The sequence below is a fragment of the Fusarium oxysporum genome, chromosome V, assembly GCF_013085055.1.
Source record: "Fusarium oxysporum Fo47 chromosome V, complete sequence".
NCBI lineage: Eukaryota > Fungi > Ascomycota > Sordariomycetes > Hypocreales > Nectriaceae > Fusarium > Fusarium oxysporum.
Window position 1 is genome coordinate 483,956 of NC_072844.1, and position 21,558 is coordinate 505,513.

Sequence of the window (21,558 nt, forward strand, 5' to 3'; positions counted from 1 at the left end):
ATTTTGATCCACCAAGAGGCAGCTTTGATGGGAGGAATGAAGCGTCCTATAGCAAGTCTGCCCCAACTGGTGGGAACAAGGGACCAGACCTGGAATGAACAGCTTTAAGCACTCTATATCTTGATACGTGAAAGCCGACTCTGCCAGACTCTAGTTCGCCTCAATAAGAATAGCATCATCAACATAAAACTCCAAACTCTGGCACTCCGCCCGAATCTGAATACTCGGTACCAGATCTAAGAAGTTCTGATTCCAAATACAGCTCATAGTAAACTGCGTCCATTCATTATACGGCCCAGCCCAATCGGTGCCCAAGATGTACCCGCCTCCAGCTCCACAGGTAATCTTTCGCGTCTGGCAATCAACAGCCGCGGTCGTCTTAATCCAGATAGAATAATGGTACTCAGTGTCAACTTTGATCAATGATTGGTCAACGGGATGATCGACGCCTAGGACGACAGGGCCGTTGTAATCCGCATAGAAGTGGCCAGAGAATTCGCCTGCGTGGGTTCCCTCGTCGGAGAGGGAGAGCGTGCCACGTTGTCCGATTGTGTACCAGGGGGTGATGGTGCCTGAATCGAAACCAGGGTTTGTGAGAACGTTGGTAGGTTCTGCAGCAGCTGTTGTGGTGGTTGTAGGTTCCGCGGTGGATGTGGCGAGTGTAGTTGGTTCAGCACTTGAAGTGGTGATCAGGATAGTTAAGGTAGCCGAATCAGAGGCGACTTCAGTAGTGGTGCCAGAGACAGTTTCCGTCTCCGTCTCGGTAGTGGCTGTCTCAGTCTCGGACACAGCAGTTGATCCAGTGAAGAAAGTAGTAGATGTCTCGGTTTCATCGGCGATAGTTGAGGACGAAACAGCGGGAGCAGACGTAGATTCAGCGGAAGTCGTAGATAAAGTGACTGAAGCAGAGGAAGAAGGCTTGCATGGCGATGCACAGGCAAGTTGGCATATCGCCAGCATCTGAAGAGCTAGAACTCGCATAGTAAGTGTTCCAGGTAATGACTGTAAGGGTGACGAGATCGTGAGGATTGAAAATACAAAGTGGTGGGCGTCTCTAAAAAGAAATAACATTATGCTGGTAAAAGAAATTCCTCCTGAATTTCGGTACACAGCGCTAGCTGGTCTAGATGGCGGATTATTGGTTTAAGCTTAAGGATTATCGGATGTGGCGTTGATAGAGCCTATAACTTTTAGAGAATTTGAGGTTAGCAGATTAACAGAGACAGCTGTATCCACTTTGTTTGAACGAGTTTTGCTTGATCCAGGGTCGTGATATTGGCTACCCTAGGGCGTATAGGAAAACTTTAAATATCAAGTCAATCGTTAAAGAAATGTTTAAATAGGCCTACATATTGTAAAAGAGATTTGCCAAGCTTTTAAAAAATATACATATCTTGTTTATCTACCCCATAGTCAAGATTGTGATTTCCACTAACACTAAGTTCATTTGTCGTCACCTACAAAATAAAAGCTCAGCTATGCTTACAACAGCGATCAGCGAAACGGAATCACAGTATATCAATATCCCATGCTATAGCTCCGGCCAAAAGCTTACTAAAATGGAGCAGCATATGCCAAAGATTTTATTAAGTGCCGGGAAATAGGTATATTAATAATTATTTATCCGTTGCTTGCATTCGGAGTGTTCGTTTCGAAGTTGTATCTCGGAACATTGGTTAATCCAGTTTTAGTTGTGACTTAACACAGAGTCTTACCAGGTTTGTCTTAGTTCGCTTTTAAGGCTGAGATTGGGTTGATGAGCCCCACTACCAGGTCGATTTAACAAGGATGCAGATTTGGAATCTTCTTTTTGTACTCCGTAGCAGGTGCTTCGACAGTCGACAATCTGTTGAGTCAAAGTTTGTCCGCAATTCGTAATTATAGGCTCACTGATGTAGAAAGCTGAACGCCAATGGTTGGGCTGCTGACGTGATCTCAAGAGAGAGCCGCATGAAGCATTGAAGCTGTATCATCTTCGCTGAGCGAATTATTACACGCTATGTACAAAGTAATCTGTAGCTCGATTAAAATTAGCCACGGGCCTCGGGAAAACCACTTAAATGCGATTGTTATGCCCCAATCGGTTACAGGCCTTCTGACCTATGGTGGAATCAACATGGGCTGTTAATTGCTGACTGCATACAACTTTTGCAACCAACGCTTTCAGCTCACCTTTAGTCATCCAATCACGGCTGAGTATCACATCGTAAATGAGGCACGAGAACATCGATCCTTGCTCGAGTGTTACATATTTAACCACCATGTCCTCTAGGCAGCCGTAGATCGTTTCGGTCATTGTCAGCTTATTTATTTCTTCCCTTTGTCCCGTAGGCCTCCTTTTGTTTCTTTCTTTCCGACATCTCCACAGCGAACTGCGCTAAACTCATTTCTCACCATGATCGCGAAAAAGGCGCAGGCAGAGTTGGAGGAGAAGCTGAAGAACGATGATCGCGATGTCGCCGATTTGTGGAAGGAAGCTCTCAAGAGTTATGAGAGTATCGTTGGTTTTGGTCTCCAGCGAAAATTCGACAATGTCAATTCTATGCTTGACTTTGGAACTGACCAGATGAACAACTTTCATAAATTCAGACACGACAAGGGCAAAGTCGATCGCTTGAGAAGTCTGTTTTCGTCCAACCTGGACTTGGTGGAGAAGGGCGCCAACCAGATCATCGCTGCTGCAGCACCAGCATTTCCACCAGCTGCCGCCATCGGAACAGCCTTGACCTATATGCTCCAGGCTTGCCGATCTGTATCGGCCGATTACGACATTATCATTGTGTTCTTTGAGGATATGAACAGCTTCCTCACAAGAATCACTATCCTGGAGACAAGACTTCCAAAGTACAAAGCGTATCAGAATTGCTTGATGGAAGTTTTTAATTCTCTTCTTACCATGTGCGGTTTCGCACACAAGTACATCGAACTCGGTCGCTTCAAGAAATGGATCTCCAATTTGTTCAAAGGCGATGATGGTGAGCTTGGCGGTGCACGTGCGAACATGAACAAGAATCTTGAGCATCTTCAGCAAGCGACGGAGTTTGCTATTTTGAGCAATACCGAAGAATCTCTCAAAATGGCTTCTCAACTTGACGAGAACCAGAGGTCGCATGCTGAAATGCTCGAGCGTGTCGGACATACCATTGACACCATTCAAGAGAACACTGAGAACATCAAGGGTGACATTGCCAAGATCTTGAAGCTCTTCGGTGGCCAGAAGAAAGAGAGGTCTACGGAGAAACCTCAAGCGAAGAAACCAGCCTCGGCAAACAGCATCCGAAATGCCATGCCGGTCGTCTTCAACGATGGCCACGAGTACCAGACACTGAAAGAGACACTTCTCCCAGATTCATGCGGCTGGGTCTTCTCTGAGCCGGAATGGGAGGAATGGCTAAAGATTCCAGATGGAGAACGCCCGATCCTCGCTCTTACAGCTGAGCCTGGTAGTGGCAAGAGCCACTTGGCCGCTGCAGTGCATGACAAGCTCACCCAGAGAGCCAACGAAGACGAAACAGGGAATACTTGCGTCACACACTTTTATTTCCGAGAGCAGGAAGATGCCTTCGCTTTCTTTCTATGTGGTATAATCACCGTCATCAACCAGATCGCCGAGACCAACCACGCAGCTTGCGAAAAGTTCAATGCCCAGATTGCGAGGGATGACATTGAGATTGATACCAATCTGTGGCAGCATCTCGTAGAGCACCTCCTCGGGGCAGTTTTCGGACCAGAGTCAAAGTTCAGCTTGTTCATTGTCTTCGATGGACTGGATGAGCTTCGCGACCCCGAAGACTTTCAGCTGTTTCTTTCGGACTTCATCAACGAGAAGGGACTGAAGATATCGCTTGCGGTGACTTCGAGACCTGAGCAGCTGGATGATCTTCCCAAGAGCACGAAGCTTGTTCGCATTGAGGCGGATAAGAAGAAACAGAGTCAAGATATGAGGGCGCTGATCTGGAATCGTATCAACTCGCTCAATAATCTCAAGAGGTTTAGTCGCTACGTCCAGCAGAGAGTTGCTGACACGATTGAAGAAGTCTCTCCAAGTAAGAACGTCCTTTTTCATATAGAGATCACTTGACTGACAATTATTCTAGACATGCTTTATGCTGAGCATCTGCTTGCTCGTCTTGACAACCTAGGTCGCGAGGGCGCTGCCCTCCGAGCTCTCAGCCAAGAAATGCCCAAGAATCTTCATGACATCTACAAGATCTTGCTCGCAGAATGTCAGCGTCGTATGCCAACCAAACATCAAGAAGTCTCTGCCACTTTGCTCCACTGGGTCGCTTTTGCCAAACGACTCCTCACCCTCACCGAGGTTCAATCACTTCTTAAATACCTCGCCCAAGATGACAAATTTGACATTGAAGAGATCCGTGAGTTGTTTGACAAGTTCCTCAGAGTCGGTGGACCTGGCTACGACACAGAAGTCCTGGCGCGGATTGCAGCTAGTGAGACTACCGCTGTGCAAGACTTGAAGCAGGACGAGGAGAATAAGCATGACAGTATTTACGACGATGGGCCGCTTCCGGTCACGTTCAAAGAGAGATCCATGAGACACTACTTCACCAACATCTCGTCCGGCGCTTCTGAATTTCGATGGGGACCTTCTGAAGCAAATCGAAGGATGCTTTTGACCAGTGCGGAGCTTCTGCGATCTCACCGAGGCAAAGTCGATGAGAGTTTACTCAAGTACTCTGCTTTGTTTCTGATCTCGCATTTCGTCGAGATCGATGCAGAACAGCATACTTCTGATGAGCAGATTGAAGTTCTCAAGGCCTTCTCAGAGACGATGGCTAATAAAACAGGGCTTGCTGAGATGCTAAGCAAGTCTGGCGTTACGTATGGAGGGTCTGGCGGTGGTACATCCGTTACCAACGAGAAGGTGTCTCAGTGGGCAAAGCTGGTTGAGAAACCAGAGATCAGTGAAAAGCTTGATGGCTTCACTATCGAGTGGTGGAAGCGAGTTGGTCCAGATCCACCAGCTTGTCGTCTTGACATTGCCAAGGGCTTTCTCCAACAACTGTACCAGGCACAGACCCCGAAAGAGGCAGTTGAAGCGTACCAAGAGGTTCAAGGTGTCCTAAATGCGGTAAGTAATATCCTGTTTAATATAGATCAGGGCTGACCCATCTTAGTCTGGCTCGACAAAGCTACTGATGGACCAAGCCGCGATCAACTTCCCAAAAGAGTATGAGGATCGGAACCGCACAGCTAGTGACGACGAGGCGTATAATGCAGCCACAGCTGCCTTGGGTGTCTTGAAACTCTTTGGCGACGATGTCAAGCCTGACGGAGGAGCATATCGAGCCGTTGCAGAGGTCCTCGATCAGTATAACTTCACCGAACCAGCCGAGAAGACATGCCGACAAGCTTTAGAGCTCTGCAAGCCAGCTGACCATGAGTGGTACCGAGCGTCAAACGTCCTCTCTCTGATTCTTTTGAAGCAAAAGAAGAAGAAAGCAGCTTTCGAAGTTGCAAGTCGTGCAGTCAATGAATTGCCAAACAACGAAGTTCCTCCTCCCCTCAAGCGAATCGTGTACACAGCATATGCTAGAGCTCAGCGCAAACTGGGTCAATTGGACGCCGCCCTCGAGTCATTCGCCAAAGCGAAAGCTAGTGACCCCGACGGAATTACCCCCGGTGAAGATCTGGTAGACGAGCTTCAAGTCGTTGAGAGAAAGGCAGACAAGAGTGCCTACATCCAAATGCTCAAACAATGGAGCCTCCTTGAGAGAATCACCTGGATCGCATCCGATTACGCCGACAAGGGAGAAGAGAGACATGCAATCTTTTCCGACATTGCTTCAGAGACAGGTGAACAGGACTTCATGGTCAAGTTCTACGAGGAAGCGATTGACTTCCTGGATAACCTCGATGCCGCTACGCCTGTGCGCCTTGATCTTGCGACTACATACTTTGAAGTGTGTCGCCAACCAGAAAAAGCACTTGAGATACTTGACAAGATTTTCGATAGCCGTGCAACAGGCTTCAGGTATCCGATATTGGGTGTAACAGCGTTATGGATGATGACAAGCGCTGTGGACTGCATGACCAACGTCCAATTGGAACTATTCCGCAAATCTCGCAATCCCGTGTACAAGGCTGAACGCCTTGTCTCTCAGGCTAATTTCATGCAGCGCCCTTTGTCTCTGGATGTCCCGCGAACTTCAGCGTTCTGGACCAGTTCTCATCGAGTTGGACTGGCGTATATGTACCTCGTCATGGGCCCTTTGGAGAAGTTCCAGGAGAAGGCTCAGTCTCTGCTGGATGACTGTTTCGCTGGGCTGAATGATACAGTTGGATGGAATGATGCGCCGTATTTTTGGATGTTGGCGCAAACATTGGCGCTGATGAGTAAAGCTCTTGGAAACGACGAGAAGTTGCGTCGATATGCTCGTATTGTTGGGTCTGCTATGCTTTCGAGGATAGTTAATCCTGATCAAGACAAGGAGACCAAGGCTGAGGAAGAGGCGGATGACGATAAGAAGGTTGACGAAAGCCCAAAGGAACAAGATGTAAAGGTGGTTCCACAAGAAAAGCACTCCGCTGAAGAAGATCAAGAAGACGTCGACACTAGCGACGAGGAAGAAGAAACCGGTCCTCCACCCACCGACGAGGGAGATCTCCTCTCGGACGAAACCTACTACAGCTGTGGTGGCTTCTGTAACCCAGTGCGCAAGTTCAAATGGTGGGGAAATCGCTCCGCATATCTGTACGTAACCTTTGCATCAGGCATGATATGCGAAGAGTGCCAGGCAGAGTGCGATGCCGTGCAGCGTGGCGAAAAGCCATTCAAGGGACGATACTTTTACGGCGTCGGTCAGGGTAAGCTCAAGCTTCCTGTCGAGGGCTGGCGTGGAGTTAAGAATGGTATTGTGAGGATTGAGGGGGAAGAGGATGTCAAGATGGATGATTTCCTGAAGAGGCTGGAGACGGAGGTTTGTAAGGATGCGTGGGAACGGCTTTGGGCCGGTGATGCGTTTTGAGAACTGATGTTTGTTATATTATTGTTTGTGTATTTAAGTTATGGGATTTCCACTAAAATTTCCGCATCGACATCACCGTCTTTGATGGCCGCCTCTACATGACCTTCCAAGGTATTGAGAACAAGACTTATGAGCTGAGGCACTATCATCACCATTCGTGGACGTGGAATGTAATGAGACAGCAATGCATGGGCGATATCCAACAAGACCCTGGATATCGTACATAATCGAGATTTCATTGCAGGGATCAGAAAAAAGCTCGGTCTTTGCTTTGGATGTATGAAGAACAACTAAAGGAGCCATGTGTGTTGGAGCTTGAAGACAGATCTCACTGATGGCTTATGGTACCGTCGCGCATAATTGTACTGAATGGTGTATTTAAACCAGTTGTTTTCTATTAAATATCTAAAATTATTTAACTCCTCTTTGCTTGGATTACCTACTGACCTGGATAACGGAAAGCTATATAGCCTTTGCTATGCTATGCCTACATTTTATAAATTCCATTCCGCTCACACAGCACTGTCATACCTGGCCTGACGGACCGTCGGGGTCTTTGTGGTATGAACGGAAGCCATGTCATCACGGACAGTCTTCTCAGTGACGATGACAGCTCCCACATCTGCGTGATCTGCGCCACCAAATAGTACGTCCATGTGCTCCAGGGACACCCCCTTAGTTTCTGGGATACAGAACCAAACGAAGACGAAGAGAACAATGTTAATAGCACCAAACATATACATAGCGTAACTGTCAAAAAAAAGTTAATACGTTGAGATTTCAGGCAGAATTGGAGTAACTTACAATCCCTTCGCGGAAAGAAATATGGGAAAGATTTGTTCTGCACTATTTGTTAGTCGTCAGGTCGGGCAAAGCGAATATGGATACTTGCGGAGAATGATGCTTGCAATAGACTGACACTGAGTGGTCATAGCAACGGCCTGCGCACGAATGTTCATGGAAAAGATCTCTGAAGTCCAGATCCACACTGTTGCACCCCAAGAAGGCTTGAAGAACAGTGCAAACAGGAACATCAAGAAGACGGTCGCGATGCCTACACTGGAAGACTTGGATCCATCCTCAAGAGTCGGCGTCTCGGTGACGACGGCTGCGGCTGCAAACATGCAGACTGCCATACCAGCAACACCAATGAGGAGGATAGGTCTTCGGCCCAGGAAATCCGTCATCCAGGTGGCATTCAGAGTGAAAAGAATGTTAAAGGTTCCAGCTAAGGCGTTGATAAGCTGGATCTGACTATTTGAAGTAAAGACCTTTTTGTAAATGATGGTAGAGTATGTTGCGAGGGAGTTGTTTCCGGTAAGTTGTTGTCCAATATTGATAGCAGCCGCGAGGACTAGCGAAGTCAGGCAATGAGCATGAACAGGGCCAATAAAACTTACGAATGCGCCTCCTCACAGATTTATCCGTCCACAGCAACTTGTATCTGGTCCAAGTGCTGTTTGTCTGTTTCTTTTCAAACGCAATGGCTTGTCGTATATCTTGCATCTCTTGGGCAATAAGGTCTGGGTCGTCGCGTATTTCCAAGAGGGTATCGTATGCCTCTTCAAATCTGTCATGCTGGACATACCTGCAGCTTGATGAGCATCGCATTTCAGAAAAGCATCCTGTCTGCCTCAGACAGTGGGGTTCCCAACGGCCTACCATCTTGGAGTCTCAGGACAGAAGAAAAGCCCCGAAATGATGATGACAGGAAAAAAGACTTGAAGGAGCATAACGATTCTCCAGTCCCATTCTCCGAGGCTCTCGGCGTTTTTGGAGCATGCGTAGTTGATCCAATATGCGACAAAAGATCCCACAGCGAAGTTGAGCTGCCAGAAGCTCATGATAGTGCCCCGAAGATTGGCCGGTGCTATTTCGTTGATGAAAACTGGTCCAGCTGGCATCATCAATCCCTGGCCAAAACCGGTGATGACGCGACCGGCGATAAAACCACCGATGACAGGAGGTGTAAACGCCGAAACAAAGGTCGAGATGATGACAAGTATGGCGCCCACCCACATACTCCATTTGCGGCCGAATCGGTCGGAGACTAGAGCCGACAGGAAAACGCCTGGAAGACGAACAATATGAGCATCAAGCTGATGACCTGAAATGATGGACGATTACCTGCAACGATATTGCTTACGCTCATCGCGGTATTGACGGAGCCGATAGTGGATGGAGACTGGCCATTAAATAGTTCAGATCAAGGACTAAACGATGCATGGTGTTGGTAGGAAAGGAGCATACGGGATTATCAAAGTAGTTCATGAAATGGACTGAACCCTGCGCTGCGTTGAAAGTAGAGGAATCATAACCGTAGACAGCCATACAAGTGCAAGGAATGAGGCAAGAGAACCAGAGGTTCGCTTTCTTCGAGTTGAAGAGCATAATCGGCAAGCGCTGCCTAATTTACCGTGAAGAACAGTGAATTGATGGCATAAAATGGTGTTGAGAAGGGTAAAGTCGTCGGTTGAATGAAGTTTGCGCGGTGCATCTATTACATATCCCGGGGAAGGGATCCACAATCAGGGCCAGGTCTAGAAGCATTGTAGGTACGTAGACGTTGAGTTGGACAAGAATGGTTAGCAGCGGCCGCCCTATACCGTTGTACTGACCAGGCATTGGAGACCCTGCATCTGCATTGACAAGGTCAACAGGCGCTTTAGCTGCTATTTCCGAACTAGTCTTAAGTAGTGAATATTGTTAGTCAGCCGATTAGGTAACTAGGCCCTCACAACTCTTTCCCCTCTTTTTCATGTGTTTTCATCTTATCACAGCCTATGGAGGTCCAATCGAAACAGCACAATGAAACTACCTACGGCGTGCTCGAGGTGCAGAAGGAGGCGCAAAAAGTGCTTCCGAACAAAACCTGGAGGCCCGTGTGATGCCTGTGCCAAAAAACAGCATCATCAATGCTCGCTCGTCCTGACTTGTCCTCAGCCACGACGTGTCTCTCCACAGCCACAGCATGTCTCAGCCAAACACAATGATCTGAACCCACAATCTTCTCTCTCGCATGACCTCATTGAAGAACTTGTGGAGAATTATATTTACTACATACTTGACAGGCCTCATACTCTCTTCCATCTACCCACCTTGCGAACTGCAGTGAGAGAAGATACGTTGGGTGATGCCTTGCTGTCCGCCATACTGGCATTTGGCTGTCGATTCCATGATAAGCCTGAGATAGCATCCCTTGGGCCTGCTTTCATGCAAAAGTCCAAAAACCTACTGAAGCAAGATATGGAGAACATCTGTCTTGAGAATATCCAGACCTGCGTTCTGCTTGCAAATTTATCGTCGTCGTCAAAGAATTCAGAATCTGAAGCCCTCTTTGTTGCCCTCGGCATTCGTATGGCCGAAATTCTTGGTCTGGATCGTCCGGACCCGGAAGACTCTGAGGTTTTACGTGAAACAAAATGCAGAGTATGGTGGACGTTGTTCATGGCGGACCGTTGGAGTTCGGTCGGTCGCAACCTCCGTCGCGCGATGCCAGACTTTAATCAGGAGACTCCCCTACCAATGGATGAAGACGTTTTTCATCATCTGGATGTTGACCAAGGTAGTGAGAGATCTCCCACGCGCCCTCGTACACTGGGACTTTGGGCATACAATATCATGCTTGCAAAACAGCTGGGGCCTATCCGGGACTTAAATAAGCAGTGGAATCAGGAGGATCTCTCCGAAGATTACGTGATGCAACGCGTCGCGGATCTAGCAGAAGGTCTACAACTTTGGGAAGCGGGTCTTCCCGAGGAAAAGAAGGCGACAGAGGAGAACCTTCGGGCACACAGTGCCAAAAGTCTTGGAGGACCGTTCCTCGCCATACATACAGGCTACCACCAGCATTTCGTGCTTCTGTTATTCAGGTTCCTGGACCTCAATCGGACCCAGACACCCAAGACAATCGAGTATGCCGAGCTCTGCAAGTACCACGCAAGGTCGATTAGTCAACTCGTCCAACTCTCTCGCCAAGTTCCGAATTGTGCAATGGTCTTTGGAGGAGTGGGCTACATGACAGTTGCCTCTTCTGCGGTACTGCTGCATACACTCATTTTCGGCCAGCAAGATGACACGGCTGATATCAGAGCCAAGTTGGAGTCCAATTATGAAACCATCTATGAGCTTCAAAGATACTGGCCTTCGATTCAAAACTCGGTCAGTAGAGAAACTTGTATTAGCAGCCAAAATTCTGACAGAAAGCATAGGTAAAACGTCTCGAACTGTTTCAAAAGACTTGTACGAGGCCCGGCGCAATGCAAACCTATAAGTTCGACAAGTGGATGGTGAGATTCCTGGTGGAACACCATCTCCCGCTGGATGAGCCTGAAGGGGATCTATCGCCTGGTGAGGTATAACATGACTTCTATGTTCTAGGGTGAATGTTTGCGTTAATAGCTGCGTAGACGGTGATGAGTTGTAGGATTTCTTTATAAGTATATTCGTCGCGCCGTTTCGTCAGGTCGGTCGTATTGGTAGCTCATGAAGACGTGAGGCGTGAGACGGCGGAACGTCTGACCATTATATAAAGCGATGAAGGGGGCATATTTATCTTCACAAAGTCCCACTGATAGCATACAATAGAAACTACTGAATTCTTTGATCCATACGCTAATCTACGTATCGTGAATTGCGCGCTTCAGAGTGGTATCCTGTGTTGACGTCCCCATAACTCCCAGCTGATTCCGGGGGTTAAAACTTGACTAGTCTACAAGCGTTTCCATGGGAGTGGGGTCGACGTCGGGATTTGTTTGTTTAACCCGACGGCTGACAAGTGTCGGGAATCGCTCCAAGACCGCCGCAGCAAAGTCATCGTCGGGATTTACTTTCTTGGTCCGACTGCCGGAAAGCGTCGGGAAACAGTCCAAGACCGCGACAGAGTGGGGCTGCTGAAAATCAAAATCGTCTGGTCTTGAGTCGTAGCATACATCTATTGGTGGGTTAATGATATGGACAGGGGGCATGATGCCATTGCAGACGTACCTCAGCCTGGAGTCCATACAGACCAGCACGTGATGCACACCACTTCCCACGCAGCCAGGTGGCACGAACAAACAATTTGAAGAAACGGGAAAGCTTGTCACGCCCGTTGCGAGCTGTCAACTGCACTTGGCTGGTATCTTGACATTGCGGTCAGTTCAGAGTCCCAATCGCAATGCTCTATCTGTATCATAGAATCTTTTCACGTGTAAATAATTTGGCAGGATTGTTATGCGAAATATTCCGACAACTCAGCAGGGAAAACCCTTGTCGTCTTCGAAGCATCTAGACCTTTTCAGAAGTGGTCAAAAACGTAAGCAATCAGATAACGAAAAAAGTTCGGATAATCCCGTTGCATATTGCACTAACTTATGCAGTCAAGACCTGATCCCTGCTCCGATAATGTCGTATGACAAGTCACTAGCCTGAATTGTCTAGGTTGATAAAGTTCCACTCTCACAGCCCTAAATTTCCCCAAGAACAGATGACGAAACAATCCTTGTCATTTGGCAGCTTGTACGGTCAAAGCAACGGTTTTGATGAGATTATCTCGGGGAAGGATACTCCGGATTTGACCTCCTGTCTTAAAATAACATCTTCAGCCATGTTCACATAGCTTGTGACACCTACATGGCCCCCAAACTAGCGGCTAATTAGCTTTGCAGCCTTAAAGTCAAGGATAAAATAGGAAGTAGTAACTTCCTATCTTACATAAATATTCAATATCACTCTTCCCTTCTTGTTTGTACCAAGACTCCGTTTCTCCCTTTATGATATTTATCTTAAGATCTACATCTCACACCATATTGTCAGGAGACCTTCCGAAAACTCCATTTTACCAGACCTCGCAGCTAGATGCATACTTGTATAAAGCACATACAAGCCACCATGAGTCCCTCATGCAGATCTATCAAACCTCGCTTCACATCACTTTCACCAAGCCCTAAATTTTCAGAAGGCTTGAGAAAGGCTGATAGAGCCTGTGAAAAGTGCACGCGTACGAAGAAAAAATGCGACAAATCGTTGCCCAGTTGTTCGCGCTGTAAGCGGTATGTAGGAATCTGTCCAACATAAGAGTTATTCTCAGTTTGTCTATTACTGTAACTAACCTTCTAGGCTCAGGAACAAATGCTGTTATGACTATGTATATACTCCGTCAGTCACTACTGTCATAAGACCGGAGAATGCCATAAAGTCTCCACCTCACATACCGGGCATGCTCAAGCCATTCCTTGACATTTCCAGCTCTATGATTTTGAGCCTACTCTCTTCACGAAACGCCATCCCGAGTTACTCTATTCAACACTACTTGGAGACCATAAACCCCTACCTTACTATAGTTCATCCGGAACTCTTCGCCTTACGCACCAATAATACCGGGTCCGACTCCATTTCCGATCAAGAGCTTCAGGACCCTGCTACTACCCTTCTGGCTGTATGTATGCAGCTCTTTTCTCACAACGATGATTCAGGTATCAAAGGAGAGGAGAATGTTGATATGCCAATCTATCGGGCTGCCAAGCAAATCTTAAGTATCCTGCGAGCCCTTGATAGCCCAAGTATCGAGCTTATTCAGTGTTCTATCCTGCTCGCATTCTACGAGTATACCCACGAGGATCTCGGGCGCGCCTATGTCAGTATTGGAGATGCTAATACTATGGCTTTGATTCTACACGTGGCCCCCGGAAAATACCTTGAGGATGAGCGGGAAGCCTTAATCCCTTACGAGGAAGAAGAACGGCGCTGCGTTTACTGGAGTCTCTTTGTGCTTGATCGTCTGGTCCACACCGATTATTCTCTTCTTCATATGCCGCACCAGATACCACCTGCTGTTGTATCTCCTCCCGCCGCCGATGACCTTTTACCGACAAACCATTTACTTTGGTATGATGAAGGTCAGTCGCCTTACTACGTCACTCAGCGATATCCTGCAGATACTGCATTCTCGGTGCCTGTCGGAGCTTTCCAGAGGAATTGCCAGTACGCCATGCTCTATACCGGAACACCGTCCCCTCAGCCCCATTCAGGTCCATCATCCTATGAGTGGGCTAAGCCGACTGTCACCTCGGTGTTGCCTATTAGTAGCTTAGACCTATAGGCGCTATCTAATTTTACGAACCTATATGTTATATCATGATTTTGAGTTACTTCCGCCATATTATGGTTCGACGCTTGGAGTCACTCATTCCTCTACGGCAACCCTCTTAATGTGCACTGGCGTAATGCCAATTTGCAAAGCCCAACTGAATCCGTCCACCTTCCTTGACTCCTTATGACGGTGAAAGCTGACAATGAATTGATCCCATTTGAACCAATCAATAAGTTCCCGAAGAACAAACTCTTCACGTGAAGAGGGCAGAAACCTCAGCTTGTCTCCAGCAAAAGGAGTCAACTCATGGTGTTGTGATGCAACATTGTTGACAACTATTATCAGGCTTTCTCTGTCTTTAGCTGGATATCCAGCGTCATCTTTAACCATTGACATACTTACCCACATAGCCCGCAAGATTAATATTAAGCTGCTCTTCGTCCCTCCTCTCCTCATGTCGAAAGTACACAGAGTCAGCTGCCAGACGAGCGTATCTCTCATACTCTGTCTTTGTCCTTTGACCTGACACCTCTACAAAGTCGATCGGCGGCTGAAGATCAAACATGGCCTACGTAATTGCTTGTACAGACCAATCTGGTCCATCTCCCAAGCCATGAGAGTTACCCAATGCCACTATCGCCGATCTCGTGTCTGGAAACAGGTAGAAAGCTCTCAGGTATCCCAACATGCCACCATTGTGATATAGAACAAGCCGAGGTCTTAAGCTTCGACCAATCACGTGTTATCTTCGTGGACCGTTGAGAGAAAGCATGCCTAACTCCGTCAACGGAATCATGGATCGAGCAAAGCCCACTCCGTATGTATTCTCGCCTATGGAAGAGGTGGTGATATTGGATTTGTGTGATACGATGGTCGAAATCTGTTTGAGGACCGAAGGCTGCTGGTGCACGGCGTTGAGGAGAGCTTGGCCCATTTCATCATATCTGATACATTGGACCAGACACCTCCAGCTAGTTCCATGAAAGTATCATCAGCGGCCGTGTCAACTGGCTTTTGCCTATGCAGTGAGTAGCCATCAATGACAACATGAGGTTCTGCGACATTGCCATGTGGTAGCTTCTTTCGGTGTCTAACGGCTCGATGCATTCCAAGGGGTTCAAGGATCCTCTCCTTCAGGAACTCGTACCATGGCCGCCCTGACTGCTGTTCAATAACTAAACCAGCCACCGCATACATGCAGTTGTTGTAATGAAAGACAATGCGCAGGTCATTAACTGGAGGAAGACGGCTTATAACCTCAAGCAGGTCCTTCTTGTCAAGGATAGAGTCGCACTCTACACCTAGCCAGGTAAGGTCCATATATGCCAAACCCCTGTTATGTGAGAGCGCATACTGACTAGTTGCTCTTTGGCCGACGACTGGATCAACAGTATTAGTGAAAGGAATGTAGCTTCGTATCGGTTCTATCCAATTCAGCTCCCCTTCGTCGACGGGAATACCGCGGCACGCAGCAGTGAACCCTTTCGTGTGAACATAAGAGATAGTTGGTTTCAAAATCAGCGAGTTCCTATGGCTCCACGTCACGGAACCCACGACTTCGAGTGAAGATCACTTCTCCGTGATGAAGGACGCCGATGCTGATCGAAGCTGACCGAGTGTTATCCTGAACTTGATCGAGGATGGGACACAAAGCCTCTATTCTAATGTGGGGTTAGTAATACCATACGGCTAATGAGGCGCTATGGTTACCCTACCTAGATCGCACAGCGTCTAAGTCGTGTCCACAGTCATGGTGTGTTGTTATGTTCTGCTATTATATGAATGAGGCGACGGTTTTCACGGGGCATTCGGGCAAGCAGATTTGTAACTGAGTTACTATTCTGAAGTGTAGTTGGGTGCTCTCGGACATTATCAATCAGACTTGCGATATACTTCGGGACTCAGCGCCACGGTATATAGTCGATATTGACCCCTCAACTCTATCTCATTCCTCTTTCGACTAACTATCTATACGCTTTGGTATGTCCAGCATGTTATTCATCGTCCAATGCACCTCCACGATGTTTCAACATTGCCTCCAAGCAGTCCATGAGCTCTTTATAGGATACACAAAGTCCTTCTGATCCAGAGATCTCTTCAGCCTCACCCGCTTTCGTAAAAACAGGTTCATGATGGCCTGACTGAGAGCCTTGACGTCACGGCCACTAGCCCATCCTTTACTATCGATCAACTGCTTCAAAACATCAAGCACAGCTACCTTATGTTCCCCGGTAGTAGAAATCGACAAACTGATGTTGAGCTTTGACAGCAACTTCTCAAGCAGCTTCAGACACTCCTCGGGCGCCATCTGAGGAAATTCGAGGACCGTAGGAAACCTACTCCTCAGCCCTGGATTCAACATCAAGAGCTCTTCCATCTCATCGCTGTGTCCTGCCAAAATGACAACCATGTTATGAGCGTATCGAGGTTTGGTCATGACATCGACGAGTTCACCAATAGCCTCCTTGTGAAAACTATCGTCGATGAGACGGTAAGCTTCATCGATGAAAAGAACCTTTCCAAGGCCGAGCTCGAACTGGTTGATTACTCTGGGTCCAGTGTGTCTTGAGAGCTCCCCGGTGAGATTCGTGACGGAGCAGGTTACTACTTCATCTGAAGAGAGAAAGCCTATGTCGTAAAAGAGCTTGCCAACCTTGCGAGCCGTAGAACTGCTGAAAATAAGCATCTGATCATAACAGCGATAGGGAAGTTACTCACGTTTTACCCGTTCCTGGAGGCCCTTTAAATACAAAGGCCCAAGGGATATGCGGTTTCGGGTCAAGACCATAACGACGCATGCCATTAGCCATCTTCTGATACTTCCGAAACCTGTCGGTGATCTGCTCAAAACCAACGAGATCCTCAAACAGAGCATTGCGATTCTCATCGGCTCTTTTAGATCTATTGAAATCAGGATCAAAGTCAATAGGTTCCAGCGGTTTCAGACCGTGGAGTTGATGCTGGTAGTTGACTTCTGCCAAGTCGATGATGTGCTCGATATCTTCCTTGACTTGTCGTAAGCCAACATTCCGAGAACATCTTCAAGACTGATTCCATCCTTGAAATGCTCTGGTCCAAAGGTCTCTCCGTCGTCAGGGGAATGTGTCTTGGCCCAAGCCATCCAAGCAGCTTCTTTACGCTTTTGATACCGCTCGCAGACCTTGTCAACTCCTTCCGCAACAGCATGTGCATTGTTGAAAGCACGCCCCTCCGCCAAAGCCCTACCAGCTATCTTTTGACTCAACGTTCTCAGCAGAGTAGTAGACCGATCACCAAACTCCGGTTTGCTTTTGCAAAGTCGTGTAAGCAGTTCGAAAATCACACTTTCTCTGTAGTTCTCGAGCCTGATGATATTCGAGAAGCGACGTCTTGACTCGCTACTGGTATCCAGTGCTTTCTGTGTATCGGGATCGAGCTTTCTAAAGGACAATATGAGTACGGTGCGAGAGTTTGAGCCCTTTATTGCTTCTAGAAGGTCATCGACCTCGGATTCTCGATCAATCCTATCAGCGTCCCAGAAGAAAAGAATCTGGTAAGTTCTTTAGTATCTTTCAACAAAGCTGAGTCATGATGCACAACTTACTGAGGCTTCTGGCGTAATCTTATCTTTGTACCATTTATTTTCGACAGCGAACTTCTTCTTATCAACTACCCCAATACTATGCAGGAACTCGGTGTAGATTTGGGCGATCATGTTTTTGCCTAGAGTGTCTTATTAGAAACAGGGTAGCAGCCTAGAGGTAAGAAACCTACCAGTTCCATTTCTTCCATGAATTAAAAGATCAAAAGTCCAGTCTTTTATAGACCTGTTCCAGCGCCTGGCAGTATCGACCTTTTCCTTGACGGCCAGGAAGTGGGCTTTGACTTGTTCATGGCCGACCATTGACATGATACGATCGAGGTAAACATTTTGCTGGTTCTCTTCGTGCTTCTGACGTGACCATTCTTGCTGAGAGGGAGATTTGTCTATGGCTGTTTCGAAATCATAGTCGTCGTCTAGAAGTAGTTCCGTCCATTTCAGTTCCTCCTCTTTAGTGGTATCAGCCACGTCATCGTTCCCAACCTCCTCTAACTTTTCATCCTCTGTTGTCGCTTTCTCATCTTGGTGCTCTTCTGCATTTGCAGACTTCTCGTGCTCAGTATTGCCCGGCAGCTAGACTGTTAACTATCATTTCTGACGAAACATTTACTACAACAAAGACCTACGTTGTCTTCATGAGCATCTTGGGATTGGCCAGATTGATTAGTCTTATGTTCGGGCAGAGGTTGAGTAACTTCGGGCAAATGTTCGAGAGTTAATTCGAGTTTCATTGTATCATCAGGAGTTTTTTTCCTTTCACGGCGTTGCTGCCATTATTCAAAGCCTGGTCAGTATCCGACCCAACGTCCCCATTGGAGATGAGTTCATAATCCTCTGATTTGCGGGGATCATCAACGGGATCGGATGACATGTCGTTAAACGTAATATCTTATTTTCTTCTTCTTAGTAGAGTTGAAGGTTCGTGTTTTGCATGAGAAGACAGTGATATACATGCCATTAAATAGCCTGGAGAGTTCGAGTACAGAAACCAAAGGATCTTGATCCTTACACAAACTGCCTGAATCTCTCGTTGCTCTGTTGGCGCTGGTTGGTCATAGTAAGCATAATTGGAGCTTATAGCGCCTCTGCCTTCGGCACTAAGGCATCTCAGCGCAGGGGAATGGGACCACCCGCGTGCCCCCATAAGGCTCAGTGGAGCATCCCTATTAGGTGCACCCAACCAACGTCCATTGTGTTCTAGCAAGGTCTATGCGCCTGTAGCTTATGGGGAATCGTTGTACTAAGACCCATATAAGCCGACTTCGGCATTTACTAAATTTGTCTGATCTTCTCCGCAGCGTGGGCATGAGTGTTTATGGTTTGAGTTTGTGTCAAGATGCCGAGAGCCGATTCCGGAGATCCGGATACCACTGGTCCAGCGGTGAACTACCGAAAGTGGCACATGCTATCTCTTGCCCAAGGTAGTCATTACTGCTTGATCCCTTTGTGGCATTCAAATCTCAACGGTTTACTGCAGCATCTGAACAACCGCGGAGGCAATAACAACTATGAATAGCAAGGGTATCGATTTACAAAACAGATCAGCACTGCGTCAAGAATCTTACGTGGCCTGCAATCTGACGCGTGCCACCTTTCAGCATCTCCTCGTATCGGCTACAGAACAATCACTGTCTCACTCAGTCAGCCAATTGGCGCATAAACGTCTCTATTCAGCGCCTTCGTCAATCAAAATCACCAAAGTCCCAGGGCTGATCTTGTCATACCAATAAGTTGCCTTGGCGTTCTCACATCAGATTTTAAAGGGGCTCTAGCGAGGCCCCAACTGTGCAACCAACCTCGTAATGCTAGCCCTGTAATTGGGGCACCTCTCAATTGCGGCTTACCATCGTTGAAACTATCTAACCATTTTAGGGGTAGCTAGCAAAAACGTTGAATTAATTGTCTCAGTTTGTTATCCCCATGTTGAGCTTGATAAATATGCCCGTGGGTCCGCTTTGACGGGTCTGCTCACTTTATCACATTTTGGAGTGAGAAATTGCAGCCATGTCGTTGCTTGATGCTCTAGACTCGTCGCCCACGAGGCTCTTATTAGGATGTCTCTTATTAGCAGGCATCGCCTACACCCTCTACCGCTCAATGCTACCCCGTCCCTTCGCGGACATCCCCTACAACGTCTCCGCGACGAATCGTATCCTGGGCGATCTTCCAGACGTCAAGGCTTTCGGGAGCTTGACCGACTGGTTAGCGACGCAGGCTATAAAACACCAATCACCATTATTCCAGGCTTTTATCCGCCCTTTTGGGAAGCCGTGGGTTGTTGTCGCTGATCATTATGAGGCCGCTGAAATTTGCACGCATCGGGTGAAGGAGTTTGATAGAGGGACGTCGAGCACTGCTGTTTTTAACTGTGTTGTGCCGGGGGCGCATATCACCCTTACGAGTTCGGATCCGCAGTTTAGGAAGAATAAGGAGCTTGTGAGGAATTTGATGACACCGTCGTTTTTGTCAGAGGTGAGATGAGAGTATCGGGTTCATAACCAAGAAGCTGATTTGAGCAAAGGTATCTGCGCCCGAAATTTACGACAAGTTTTCTCGGCTGGTTGACCTCTGGAATATGAAGACAGAGCACGCCAATGGTCAATTCTTCTCAGCCTCAAAGGATGTACACAACGCGGCCCTTGATATTATCGTGTGCGCCGCTTTTGGCCTCGACACTCAACATACCCAACTCGTCAAGGAAATTCAGGAACTCACACCAGACAACAACACCTCATCAACCAAGATCGACGGTGAAATTGCGTTCGAAGAACTCCCTCTCAATGAAGAGCTCAACGCCTTGGCAACTGTCGCCGAGAGCGTCGCCAAGATTATCAAGACGCCTTCCCCGCCGCTATTCCACTGGATGTATCGAAGTTTTTCAGCGACCCTGAAGAACGCCTTTGCCCTTACCAAGCAGTTGCAGGAGCGAGAAATCGCTAATGGCATTAAGCGAAGAGCGAATGGAGAGGCTATGAAATGTGCGCTTGATGAGATCTCCGTTCGAGAAGAGGCATTGGCGAAGAAAGAGGGGAGAGAGCCTGACTACTACTCTCAGGTTATTACTAGTGAAGTGAGTACCCGCATCGCTCGATCTGAGGCACTATACTGATCCTTTCATAGATGATGTCCTACCTCATCGGCGGTCATGAAACAACATCATCAGCTGTACGATGGGGCCTAAGCTATCTCAGCGCCGAGCAAAGAGCCCAATCCGAACTTCGCAACGCGCTTCAACAAGCTTATCCTCAAGCTAAATCTGAGCGACGTGCGCCATCACTCGTTGAGATCATCCAAACTCGTGTTCCTTACCTTGATGCAGTCGTCGAAGAGATTCTTCGCTTGTCGTATCCTTTTGGTATGACTCTCCGAGAAGTCCAAGTTGACACACAGATCCTTGGTGCTCGGGTGCCAAAAGGCACAACAGTTGTCTTCTTATCAAACGGCCCTAGTATATTGTCTCCTCCCATTGATTTCGATGACTCACGAAGTAGTGAGTGGGTCAAATCTCGCAAACCAAAGCCTTTGGAGAAGGACTATGACTATTCGAGTTTCAAGCCTGAGAGATGGCTCAAGACGACCGCTAGTCCAGATGGGAAAGAGGATTTGAGCTTCGATTCTCAGGCGTTCCCCATTCAAGCCTTTGGGCTAGGTCCGAGAGGTTGCTTTGGAAGGAGGATGTCGTATCTTGAGATGAAGATCTTCTTCACTCTTGTCGTCTGGACCTTTGAGTTGTTGCCGTTGCCAGCTGATGTTGCGAGACCTAAGCCAGTTTCGTCATTGACTAGAAACCCTGATAGAGTGTTTATCAAGCCGCGAAAGGTAGTGCTGTAGAGGGAAAGCTAGAATGATATAAATAGATTTAAAGTAGATGGGCCATTATGCTATGCTGATGCAGCGCTTTATGCTTCCTAGATATT

The 21,558-nt window shown here is 47.5% G+C and overlaps 7 protein-coding genes across 7 annotated transcripts; 4 read left to right on the plus strand and 3 right to left on the minus strand.

Annotated features, from left to right (window-relative positions):
- Window positions 1-150: 150 nt before the first annotated feature.
- FOBCDRAFT_201163 (uncharacterized protein) lies at window positions 151-981 on the minus strand (the record flags this gene model as incomplete). The annotated part of the gene is made up of 1 exon (XM_031183229.2): window positions 151-981. The coding sequence occupies one exon, from the start codon at window positions 979-981 to the stop codon at window positions 151-153; it is 831 nt and encodes a 276-aa protein (XP_031038871.2).
- Window positions 982-2,395: 1,414 nt separating this feature from the next.
- FOBCDRAFT_260425 (uncharacterized protein) lies at window positions 2,396-7,040 on the plus strand (the record flags this gene model as incomplete). Its single annotated transcript, XM_031183230.3, has 3 exons — window positions 2,396-4,046; window positions 4,098-5,092; window positions 5,139-7,040. The coding sequence occupies 3 exons, from the start codon at window positions 2,396-2,398 to the stop codon at window positions 6,987-6,989; spliced, it is 4,497 nt and encodes a 1,498-aa protein (XP_031038872.2). The 3' UTR covers window positions 6,990-7,040.
- A 263-nt stretch (window positions 7,041-7,303) lies between these two features.
- On the minus strand, window positions 7,304-9,674 carry FOBCDRAFT_222405 (general substrate transporter). Its single transcript, XM_059609610.1, has 7 exons — window positions 9,240-9,674; window positions 9,117-9,174; window positions 8,652-9,060; window positions 8,390-8,577; window positions 7,882-8,343; window positions 7,794-7,830; window positions 7,304-7,739 (listed from the first exon to the last, which is right to left on the minus strand). Exons 1-7 carry the CDS (start codon window positions 9,378-9,380, stop codon window positions 7,502-7,504), a joined length of 1,533 nt encoding a protein of 510 aa, XP_059464836.1. The 5' UTR covers window positions 9,381-9,674; the 3' UTR covers window positions 7,304-7,501.
- Window positions 9,675-9,769: 95 nt separating this feature from the next.
- FOBCDRAFT_182083 (uncharacterized protein) lies at window positions 9,770-11,478 on the plus strand (the record flags this gene model as incomplete). Its single annotated transcript, XM_031183238.3, has 3 exons — window positions 9,770-11,150; window positions 11,201-11,344; window positions 11,416-11,478. The coding sequence occupies exons 1-3, from the start codon at window positions 9,798-9,800 to the stop codon at window positions 11,476-11,478; spliced, it is 1,560 nt and encodes a 519-aa protein (XP_031038880.3). The 5' UTR covers window positions 9,770-9,797.
- A 1,504-nt stretch (window positions 11,479-12,982) lies between these two features.
- On the plus strand, window positions 12,983-14,070 carry FOBCDRAFT_201167 (uncharacterized protein; the record flags this gene model as incomplete). Its single annotated transcript, XM_031183240.2, has 2 exons — window positions 12,983-13,014; window positions 13,089-14,070. 2 exons carry the CDS (start codon window positions 12,983-12,985, stop codon window positions 14,068-14,070), a joined length of 1,014 nt encoding a protein of 337 aa, XP_031038882.2.
- Window positions 14,071-14,892: 822 nt separating this feature from the next.
- FOBCDRAFT_273617 (P-loop containing nucleoside triphosphate hydrolase protein) lies at window positions 14,893-18,372 on the minus strand (the record flags this gene model as incomplete). The annotated part of the gene is made up of 8 exons (XM_059611483.1): window positions 14,893-15,362; window positions 15,416-15,440; window positions 16,169-16,730; window positions 16,780-17,066; window positions 17,099-17,590; window positions 17,645-17,763; window positions 17,815-18,214; window positions 18,268-18,372. 8 exons carry the CDS (start codon window positions 18,370-18,372, stop codon window positions 14,893-14,895), a joined length of 2,460 nt encoding a protein of 819 aa, XP_059467169.1.
- Window positions 18,373-19,645: 1,273 nt separating this feature from the next.
- On the plus strand, window positions 19,646-21,508 carry FOBCDRAFT_160459 (cytochrome P450; the record flags this gene model as incomplete). The annotated part of the gene is made up of 3 exons (XM_031183243.3): window positions 19,646-20,113; window positions 20,163-20,711; window positions 20,762-21,508. The coding sequence occupies 3 exons, from the start codon at window positions 19,646-19,648 to the stop codon at window positions 21,470-21,472; spliced, it is 1,728 nt and encodes a 575-aa protein (XP_031038885.2). The 3' UTR covers window positions 21,473-21,508.
- Between the last annotated feature and the right edge of the window lie 50 nt (window positions 21,509-21,558).